Genomic DNA, 12,047 nt, shown 5'->3' on the forward strand with positions numbered 1-12,047 from the left:
TCCCCCCTGTGACTACGTAAGATCCCTCCGCATGCTGACTTGTCGCTCGCCCTAGATGCAGCCCCGTCAACATTCATTTTTACTGCCCCTACTGTTGGCGGCTCCCACCTTTGTGGGCTCGTCTCACCGGGTTGACTTGCACGCTTGTTAATACTAGCCCAATTTGAGCATGCCGACGACTTGCGGATGATGGTGGTAGCATCTTCCAGTTTTTGTTCAAAAACGTACCCGTTCCTGGCTATCCAAATTTGCCTGCAAGCCAAACTAAACCAGACTTTCCATGGTACTTGACTTACTCGAAAGGTTTGTCTCGTGTTCCAGTGAATCCACTCACTCACGTCTTGCCGCGCAAAGAATTGGCCATGCATATGGCTAGGAAGCATTCTGCTCCACACTTCCAGAGCCACCTGACAATCCCGAAGTGAATGCAAGGCACTTTCATATTCATGCATGCAAATACTGCATGCTGGTGATGGCGCCATTCCCCGGCGGTAGCGAGAGGCATTAGTAAGCAGCCGATTCCTACAAGCTAACCACAAAAAAGTTTTACATCGTTGGGGTACTCTCAGTTTCCATATATTCTGCCACATGCTTTTCCTAGGGTCCCCTCCCGTATTGCTCAATCTCATATAAGCGGACTTAGTCGTGAACGAGCCTGAGGGGGACCACCTCCACATTGCCACATCTGGCTGTGCTGGGTTTATAGTCACTGCATTAATCTCACAAATAACCCGAGCAGGGAGATAGGCGGTAAGGAGATTTGTCTTCCACATTCCTGAATCAGAGACCATATCCGCAACCTTAAGATGTGCCAATTCGTAAGGTATTGGCGTGGTAGCGAGGCCAAGGAGATTGTCGTGGTTTGGCAACCAGTGATCCTGCCAGAAACATATCTGCTTTCCGTCGCCCACCTTCCATTTCAGACCTTCTTTAACTGACTCCCAATTACTCTTGATGCCCAGCCACGCCCTTGATCCCCTCCTGCCCTTATCAATTTTTGGCAGAAGGTCATTTCCACACAATATTTCTCACGCATAAACTGAACCCACGGTGCATCTCGTCGGTGTATGAGAGACCAACCTAGTTTCATCATGGAGACGTTATTTTGTAATTTGGCTTGCCTAAGCCCTAGTCCGCCGTCTTCTTTAGACTGACACACCTTATCCCAAGCCACTAAGTGGACTTTTTTCCTTTCATCACTGCCTCCCCAAATGAAGTTCCAACACTTTTTATCAATTTTCTTACACACCGAATCAGGGAGAGATGCTGACTGCATGCTGTAGGATGGAATAGTAGACAAGACCGAAGCCACCAACGTGCATCTTGCCGCCATAGAAAGGGACTTTGACTTCCAGCTCGAGAGTCTCGCGTCCATTTTGTCAAGTATAAATTGATAAGTTTGTTCAGATACCCTCCTATGGTGGATTGGAACTCCTAAATATTTCCCCATATCTGCTGTGGGAGTAAACCCCAAAAAGCTACTAATCTCCTGCACTCGATTATGATGCACATTATCTGAGAAGAAAATACGGGACTTAGAGTTATTTACTTTCTCCCCTGATGCAGCGCAAAAGTCATCAAGACAGGCTTTGACTAGTCCAGCCTGCTCCATATTAGCCTCCGCAAACAAGAAGAGGTCATCCGCAAAGAACAAGTGGGAGACCGTCGTGCCATTTTTCTTCAAGCGAAAGGGGAGCCAATGCTTCTCCTCAACTTCAGTTTGGATCAGATGCGCCAATTTCTCCATCACTATCACAAACAGGTAGGGGGAAAGAGGGTCTCCTTGCCGAAGGCCTCTGGTAGGAAGAAAAGTTTCCCCATGAGTTCCATTCCATGATATTTGCATTTTTGCAGAAGACACACAGTGGTGAACCACGTTGATCACATTCTGAGGTAAATTCAACTCCCGCAGACAGTCTAAGAGGAAAGGCCATCGGACACGATCATATGCTTTTTCTAAGTCAATTTTAAGTGCCATAAAGCCCTTTCTCCCCTTCTTATTCCTCATAGAGTGAAAAATTTCTTGTGCCAAGATGATATTGTCTGATCCTAGTCGTCCAGGGACAAAACTGCATTGGTTTGGCGATATCACTAGCGGCAACAATCTTCGAAAGCGATTTGCCAAAATCTTAGTGAGAATTTTGTAAATAACATTGCAAAGGCTAATGGGTCTGAACTCTCTGATGGTTTCTGGGTGCTCGGTCTTGGGGATGAGCACGATGTTGGTTTCATTTATAGGAGCAATTTCAAGAGGAGAGTTGAATAATTTTGCAACCATGGTAATAATAGAATTGCCCACAATGTCCCACTGGCTTTGGAAGAACAGCGGGTTAAGCCCATCCGGTCCTGGTGCCTTTAGAGGCCCCATAGCAAACAATGCCTCCTTAACCTCAATTGGGTTGATATCTCTACCAATCCCAGATAAGATGATCTCATCAACGGTAGGGAAGACCCGCCCGAACAACACCGAATCAGTAGCTGTTCCTTCTTCGGTATAAAGGTGCTTGTAGAATTCTGTACCCAACTGCATTATTTCATTTCTGTTATACGACCAGCTGCCATCTTCTCTCCGTAAAGCTTCAATATTATTACGTCGTCTCCTACTGTTGGTCATAGTATGAAAGAACTTTGTGTTCTTATCACCATCAGTGTACCAACTACATCTCGACCGTTGCAGCCACATGATTTCCTCCTGAACCAAAACCTCTTCAAGCTCCTTCCACGACTCCCCTCTCTCCTCTAGTAATCTGGTGTTTGTTGGGTTCCTTCTAAGCTGCCTATTTATACCTTCCATTCTACGTAAAAGGGAGCTTTTCTTTTTATTCACATTGCCGAAGACATCCTTATTCCATGTACTGACATTCTCTGAAAAAGTGGCGACATTCTCATTCCAGGGTCGAGAGGGAACCCAGGAATGCTTCACAACGTCCTTAAAGTTTTCATGGACAACCCATGGTGCAAAGAACCTGAAGGGCTTCACTTGCTTGTTCTTCTCCTTGTTCCTGCACGTACGAAGGAGGAGCGGCGTGTGATCCAATTTCAGCTGTGGAAGATGGGTCACAGTGGCTTGCGGAAAAGTGTCGAGCCAACTAGTATTAACGACGGCTCTATCAAGTCTACTATGGCTGCCACCCCTGCTCCAAGTGAACCTAGGGCCGATAAAATCAAGATCGCACAGCCCATACTCAGTCACCCATTTATGGAAAAGCGGGTCCACATGGGTGTGTGATTTGCTCACCGAAATGCGTTCTTGGTCTCGAAGAGTGGTATTAAAATCGCCGCATATACACCATGCACCTGTGCTATTCTCTGCCAGTACAGAGAGGGAACTCCAGAGCCCTCTGCGTTTCCTGCTATCAGGGCTGCCATAAACCACCGTAAGTGACCATTCCTACCGAGCCCCTTCATTTATGATACCATGGAGCACTTGGTCATTTTTACATACAACTTTGAAGTCAAAGTCACTCTTCTAAAAACACCAAATTCCTCCACTAAACCCAACAGTGTCGACGCATTCAAAGTTGGTGAAGCCCAATCTTCTCGCCATTTTTGCTGCATTCGCACTCTGCTGACGGGGTTCAAGTAGTGCAAGAAAGCCAAGGTCATACCGTTTAATCATCTCCGCCACTAACGGCACAAAGGATTTACCACCTGTGCCTCTCGAATTCCAAACTAAGAGATTCATAGGAAACTAGGAGAAGAAAGAGAACACCAGCGCGACATCACTGCCCATGCACATCGGATCCCGGCCCTTGATCCAACATCAGTTCGTCTACGTCAGTCTGCGAGAGAGGGTTCTGTCTAATAAGGAATTGGGCCCCGGAAGACGAGCCTGGGTCAATGGGATCATCATCAGTTCTCAACATCCCATTTAATTCTAAATTGACCGCATCACGTGAGAGCCTAGAGAGGGCCTTGTTTTTTTCCGGGTTGTTGTCTTGCTCTGTGGGTCTAAGCACAATTGCTTGACTCATATTTGGTTCGTCCAATCCAACTCTAGTCTTGGCTTTGATGTATGTATCCATTGGGCTTTCAGAATCTTTGTGTCCGTCATTGTTCCTTTTTGTCACGGGGTCCTTATTTTTCTGGGTCTTGGTACCTTTCTTCAGCCCATTAATGGTCTCCCTGGAAGGAAAATAATCCGCTAGTTTAGGGCCGTTTCCATGAGATCTCTGCTCCACAAAATCCTCCCTTGTATCCATCTCTAGAGCGACAAATCTGGAACCGTTATTCTGTGTATTCGAATCCCGATTTCCTCGGCGAGCATCTCTCCCTTTCCCTTCTGCTCCGCCTGGTCGTCTCCCCTTCCAAGGCCGTTGCACCACCATCCAGCCACCATACTCCGGCATTGGGGAAGTTCCAGATTCCGTCGCATTTGCTGATGTCTTACTCTCCGTGTGATTCGAGGGAGGAACCATCTGCGTAGTACTCTCTTGACAATGGTCGGAGTCATGACCATACTTCCCACACTTGAAACAGATTAGGTGAAGCCCCTCGTACTCCACCTTCTTTGCCTTTCCATTCACTAGGATGCATGGTTGCAAGGGCTTCTTGAGATCAATTTGAACACAAATTCTTGCAAACCTTCCCTTGAGTCGTTTGTCCGTGTTCCTGTCAACTTTCAACACTGTTCCAATTTGACTCCCCACCACGTACAAGATTCCGGGGTCGTAATAGTCCATCGGGAGTCTGGTTATCCGCACCCATGCTGCGACACTGGTAATCTCTTCCTCTTCGGGGTCAAAGTCCTCCTTCCATGGTTGAACGTTGATATAGTGATCAAAAATCAGCCATGGCCCTCCCGTAAGCGCTCGATCATATATTTCCTTGCTCTTGCACTCCACCAGGAAGAACCCAGAACCAATGTCTATAGGCTTCACGTCACCCCAGATCTGTTCCAGCTTATATGCGAGGATATCCTCCCTCACCATCCGCCCCAGCACGTTAATAATAAGGGACTTCCGCCATCTTTTTGCTAAGCGAGCCTTGAACTCAGGTAGCAACGTGATGTTAGGACCTTTTGGTGTTCTCGTAACGGCAATACACGACTCCCAACCACCATCTCTCCACCACTCACCTTCATCATCTAGATCGTCATCGGAACTAGCCTCCTTGGAGCAGGCTTCCCGGTACGTTTTCCTCGACCCTTCAGCGTTCTCTCCAGACTGTTCTTCCTCCATCCAGTCTTCCACTCTCGGAACCACAGCACGACCTTTGGGGGCATGGCTTTCTCCCATTCGCACTTTCTTCCTGCTTCTCTCCAAGGCGTCGGCTTCTTCCGTCGAAGTTGGTGTCGCCATTCCATAAGATACATGACATGATTAAAACTGAAGTTTCCATAAGATATGACATGATATAAAGCAAGAAATGACATAAAACGAAGTAACAAAATACTTTTCCGGTCCTTAATATAGAACTCAATTGTTGAGTTGGTTTTGGTTCTATATATAAGATCCATTTCTCATATTTATCAATGTTATTTAAATTATCCCTATAGATACTCCCTCAACCATAATCAACTAGAAGAGAAAGAGAGGTAATTAAGAAAGATGATTATGGTATTTTACAAAAAAAAACAAGTTACATTTATTATAATTAACTAACTTATCTAATTTTCTTAATCTAATCAAATTAGTTAAATAGGTCTTATATTAAGAACCGAAGGAGTAGATTGTATCATCGCAGAACATGTTGTTCCTTCACCACTCATGCTTGCACAAAGATTTTTGGTCATACATATGAGCCTGGAAACACTCCTTCTTAACAATGAGGCATTATAAGGGGGCCATGGTTAGAATATAAATATTTGTAAATAATGAAACCAAACCTAAGATTATATATATTTTAATATTGACACACTATCTTTCCAATCCTAGGTATATGATCTGTTAGTTGTTTTTTTTTTCCCATTCTGGAAAGTTGTTACAGGAAGCAAGTTATGTCGGCAAAAGTTGAAAAATGCGCGTGGATCATTCAACGTACGCTGGCAAAATCCCATCCCCACTTCTTTTTCTATCAATATATCATATAAATCTCTTCCCCCAAGCCGGTTCCATATCACGGCTCCATGTTGGCTCCTCTCACGAACTTATGGTTCATGGCTTAATGCCAAAAAAAAAAAACATACATGCGGCTTTATCAAAGCTTTTAAGCTTATAAGGATGCATTGGGCTTTGTGTATATATGCTTCACAGTATGAAAGTTTCTACTTTTACGGTCTCTCTCTGCCTCCCGCCTAATTTTGTATTCACTGAGAATAAAATTTTGAAAAAAAAAAATTCTGCTCAGTGTTTCTTTTCCATTTTCATGACAGTGATACAATGGCAGAGGAAAGAAGTCAGAGAGACTAACAAGGAAAAGGCAAATAGCAGAGCAGAGTCACAAGCAAATCAAAGAAGACTGCAATTCTGTCATCAAGCTGGGTCCTTTACCTTATCTGAGCATTGAAATTTTTTCCTTTGATTCCAGTCTTTGTCACTGATTCAAATTTGAAATTTAAATTTTCAAATGTTGTCTTGTCCCTTCCAAGTTTGAGAAGTACCAATTGAGTTTGTTTGCATGGACGTATCCTCTTTCTTCTCCTCTCCATTCTCCTCTTTGTCTAGCGTGTCGACGTCTGAGTGTCACTTGGTTCCGTGTTATCCTTTGTACTTGTCGCTGAATTTTCCCGTATCATCTCCTCGCTTTGGTCGCTCGTCCCCCCTGAAGAGATGAGAGCCATCTGGGACAAGTGTGTAGGAAGCAATAATTAGTTGGGGATTTACATCAATGATTGGGATGAAGCAAAGAGATGGATGATGTTACTGTTGTTTGTAGGCGGCAGCTTTGACACACCCACACAAAAATCACAACATTGTTATCCCAAGGTTTGGTGGGTGCACAGCTCCTTGCTGGAAATCCTTCTTCAAGATCTTCCCCATTTGTTTCTTCAGTGAGAATAACGGCCATGGTGGATCTCAGGCACAAGCCCCTTTGTTCTTCACCCAACAGTTTTTCCATTTGGATTTTCGAATTTTCTTCATATACATTTCACCATTATACTTCTGTTATTTTTATAAAAATATTTGAATATTTGGAAAACTTGCAAATGACCTTTGAGTCATAATCTGCTCTTCATTTATCAGTGATGATTCTTAGTTAAAGGGAGGTGTCCAATTCTTCGTACGTGCGATGGCAAGAAATAGGCATGTACTTGCTTCTTCAGATGTGACTACGCGCATTACCCATGGCAGCCAAACGTTAAATTTGACATGTTGGTGGCTGAAATGTTTTGTAGTAGATACAGGTTATTCAAAATCACTTGTCTATCCCGATTATGTTTGAAGTAATTATATGTATATGAATCATTTGTAGTTCTTAACCAGTTATTGATTCTAATGCATTTCCTTTGCCTTCACTGTTAACATTTTGTATAATAATTTGAGTGACTAATTGTGTTAGCAATCTTCTAAAAATTATTTGAAACTTTAATGGAGAATTTCTGACAATAGTGTGTAATTTTGAAGCTTATTTTGCTGCATAGAGGAGGGAGAGGGAGACAGCAACAACTAATCTTTGGTTCAAAAGGCCATCGAACAAGGAGGAAGAAATAATGAAAAAGGAGACCTTTTTGGCCTAGGATTCGGAGAAGCTTCTTTTTTATTTTTTTAGACAAGAATTTATTTTGGTTGACAAAGTATTTGGCCCTCCTGTGAAAAAATTCTATCGCTTAGCAGTAGCAGAAAAGTTTTCCTTTCTTTATAATCCTTAAGCCAAGGCGTTGTAATTATGGATGAAAATAACATCATTAGGAGGAATTGGAGAATGAAAAAAGCACCTGCAACATGATAAAAAAAGCAAGAACAAGCATTAATTTAGATTATATTGTTATATATGTGATTTTGTTGTCTATGTTTTTTATGATTCTATTTATATCTAGGTGTGAAAAGGCAAAAGAGACCTTTGAATCATCTCAAGAAGCCATCAAATTTGAATCATGATTTTACATGGAAAGTGATCAAAGTTTCTACAAGAAGTTACAAGAAATGGCATCGATAGTTCAGTAATATAATTACCCTAGCCCATTTAGATTTATAACCATAAGATTTATATACTTTTCTTTTCAGTTGAAGGCAATACCTTCAGTTTTTTTTCTTTGATTTCAAATTTATTTATTTCAAATAGGTATATTTCCTCATATTGATTTTTATGTCTGTGTTATAATTAGTTTTTAAATTCTTAGTTGCAGTTTGGCATGTTTTCTAATGTTCATATTGAAGGTTGTTATATGAGAATGTGTACTCTTTTGGAGGCTAACATGTGATTTGATCTTGCCTCTAATTGTGAGTTTTGACGCAAGGGGTGATTGAACTAACAGTGATTGTGTACAATATGCAAGGTGAAAGAGTAACCATTGGATTTAGAGTTTTTAAGAAGGAACAGGTTTCACTTGATTGTAAAAAGTGTGCTTCATTTTAATTTGAAATGAGTCATGGATGAAGAACATATTCCTAAACCCATACCTATAACTATGCATTCTGATTGTGCTTTCAAAATGAAAAGGCAAAAATATTATGAACTAATAACAGTTGAAATTAGAGAAAGGTGGGCAAAAATAAACTTTGGTGTTTGTTTGTGTGATTGATAATCATTATTAAGATTTATAACTTCATTCTGTAGTTTTTGAAGTTAGACTATTATGATCCATAAAGAATGGTTAGGGGTTGCAGCATGAAAGCTAGGAAGATTATTGAGTGAAAAAAAAAAAATTAGAGCATGTATAAGACTTGATTCAATACAAATTTGTTATTTATTTCTCCCAAACAGTTTACTTTCTCAGGTCATTTATTTGTATAAGCCAACTTTATAAGCCTTCTCAACTTTAGATGAGATTTTCCGATTTAATTGTTTGTTTCAGAATGATAAACATTACCTTTAAACAAATTGGTACACAAATACTATGTAATATACAAATGTCATTCATATTTTATCATATAAATTAGGCATGTTTATATTTATAGAAATTTTTTTATTAGTTTTTCATTCTATTGTGTGTAAAAGTTTTGTGATTTATATTTAGAATAATGATTCATATAAATACATTCTGAATATTTATATTTTGGATGAACGAGCACCATCTAGTTTCCCTGAAAATATATCCCCTTTTTCCCCACTTCACTTGCTTTTCGGAATTTTTTTTTTGGCCTGAAAACTTGCTTTTCGGCTTTCAGTGGACAAAATTGAAAACGTGCAACAACCCAAAAAAAAAAAAAAAGTTCTCCGCGTGTTTCTTCTTTTTTTTTCTTTTTTTAAACCTCTTACAAGTAGATGATTTGATGCCCCAAATCAATCAAATAAATTTAAAAGACAGACTATACTAGTAATCAGCAATGAATTAGTAAATGAAAATATGATCACCACAAAAACAAAGAAGAGTTATATTAAAGCGCCAAACGGAGATATTAATTATTAAAATAATATCAAATTTATCACTTATTTACTCATAACATTATAAAATAATAAGCATTTACCATTCACCCAAGGCATATTTATAATTTAAAATGTTTTTATTGAAATGGCACAAATTTATGAGTGAATTAAAGTAATAAATATTTAGTCCTCAAAAGTGATACTCCCCGTAAACAATGAGAATATTATTAGGCCTACATAAATATAATTTTATGTGAGAACATAATTTTAAATGGAGTAACGGAAAGCAAGAAGCTGGCCGGGCAGGCGGGCACGGCGAAATGCGGGTGAGACCAAAAGCGGCGACAGCGGAGGGAACTGGAGACGAGGTAACAGTGATTGATAATTTTGTTGCCCAGAAGCCACTAGGGTGGGGTCAGAGGTAGTCACCTGTTACTGTACTGACCGTGAGAAAGTTGGAAATAAATTGTGACAACAAAATACTTTTACACCAATCACAATTTTTTTTTTTGAATGAAAAAGGACAAACAGGAAGGAACTACAGAAAAAACAACGCAAAAACACCAATCACAATTTAACAACTTATCCCACATGCAATATTGACTTTTTCTTTCTTGTTTCTTTTTATTTTTTATTGGCGTGGCAAGAATTATGGATCACGTGCACCTCGCTAGTTATCCCCCTTGGGGGGCATGGGGTTTCGTTTGAAACCGGTCGAAAATTTGGCTTCTTTAAAAAAAAATTATAATATATGAAATAAAAGATAAGTATATAAGTAAAATCTTTAGCTTGATTTATATAAAAATTTTAATAAATACTTTAAAAATCTGTTTGTAGTTTTTTAATTATAATTTACAAAATAAGAGATAAATATGTATGCAAAATTTTGTTTTGGTTGATATAAAACATTTTTGTAAACATTTAGAAAAGCCAATCCCAATGAGACCAAGATAAACATATGCAAATAAGTTCGAACAGGCAGATACTCCACAGATAATCATCAAACAAATCATATTACTTCTCACTTAATTTATATTTTGATTTTAAATATAACATTTTAATCTATTTTTGTCAAATTTATGATTTTTTTCATAAATTCCTTTTTATTAATTATACATATTAAAAAATTTCTTCTGGAAAATAATATATAATATAAATAGTTAAAATAGGTATTTTAATAAAACTAACATATATTATTATAAATAATTAATTTAACTAATTTTTTAAATTTTTTGTAAATTAGTTATCCAACTCTTATATTTAAAACTAGGGTTAATGTGCGTCCAGTATCTCGAAATATTTTTTCAAGTATATTCGGTACCTTAAAATATTTTGTGATGCATCCAGTACTTCAAAGTATTTTTTGGGTACATTGAGCATCTTGAAATATTTTTTATACTTAACATTCTATACTTATTTAACAGCGGTCAAGTAAATTAATGTAATAACCCGACATCGTAAACTTGACCCTTTTTTGGTTCTTGAATCCCTAAAAGGTTAATCCTATTTTAGTCCTGAAATTTAATTTAATTTTAATTTTAGTTTCTGTAATACAACTTAATTTTAATCCATCTAAAAAATTTTTATCTCTGGAACAATATTTCAAATTTCAGGGATCAAAACCAAAATGTGATTAAATTTTAGGAACTATATTAATAAGCCATCATTAAATAAATAACTATTTATTTGACTGTTAAGAATTTAAAAATTACGTATAGACTTAGAATTTAATTTACATCTCACCAAATGAGAACAAAAAAAATCGTTGAATATACTGTTTTGATCTGTAGTACACAACAGAACTCATATTTCCACACCCATGGTTTGAAAGGAAAAATTTCAAACCCTTCTAACAAGCAAAGAAAAACGATGGAACCGAAATCATGTTGTCAGTGGCAAATTCAAATGAAAAAGAAGTGTGATTATTGTATTGATCCAACCCAACCGCACAAGTTTGTTCTCAAGCACTTTGGTTGATGAGCCTTGTTCTATACGATATATGTAGTTTCAACATTCAACCAGACGATATTGGGGACCTCCATGATAGTAACAAGGGTGAAGAAGAAAACGTTTAGGAGTCAAAGGACTACCCACAGAAATGTGATCAAGTCCAAGCCTCCATTCCCTAATCCCCCGTAGTACGTTATAATTGCTACGTGTATAGATCCAAGAAGACCGTCAAGTCACCCGACACTTCAAAATTCAAACCCTCCTCTGTCGACTTGCCTCCACTATGCACCACATTTCTCCCTCTTTCGTTTTTCATATGTAAGCTTTACATTAAATTATCATGAAAGTCCACCTTGTTGATTACTACCTCCGGTTCTAATTATAAGATCTCGTTCATATTTATAATTAGGACCAGAGGTAGTAATATATTCTTGGTAAACTATAGTATAACGATGATAGTTCTTTGAAAATAGAGGGAAAGGAGATGAAATTATGAGATTTCGTTCATACTTATAATTATGGAACACTTTTTTGTGATTAATTCGTTCTTTCATATTTTTATTTTAAGGTACAAGTTGGGTTAATGATAAATTTCTTTCAAGATACGATAGAAACCATTGAGTCCTTCTATTTTTTTAAAACATAAATTTATCGAAAATTCAAATCAATATTAACCAACACAAAGTGAG

At 38.6% G+C, this 12,047-nt stretch overlaps 1 protein-coding gene across 1 annotated transcript; it reads right to left on the reverse strand.

Moving 5' to 3' along the window:
- Nucleotides 1-3,722: 3,722 nt before the first annotated feature.
- LOC114750111 (uncharacterized) lies at nt 3,723-5,300 on the reverse strand. The gene has a single exon (XM_028938651.1). The coding sequence runs from the start codon at nt 5,298-5,300 to the stop codon at nt 3,723-3,725; it is 1,578 nt and encodes a 525-aa protein (XP_028794484.1).
- Nucleotides 5,301-12,047: the final 6,747 nt, after the last annotated feature.

Source organism: Neltuma alba, unplaced genomic scaffold (genome assembly GCF_004799145.2).
Source record: "Neltuma alba isolate B1F8T4 unplaced genomic scaffold, ASM479914v2 tig00006329_pilon, whole genome shotgun sequence".
In the NCBI taxonomy this organism is placed as follows: domain Eukaryota; kingdom Viridiplantae; phylum Streptophyta; class Magnoliopsida; order Fabales; family Fabaceae; genus Neltuma; species Neltuma alba.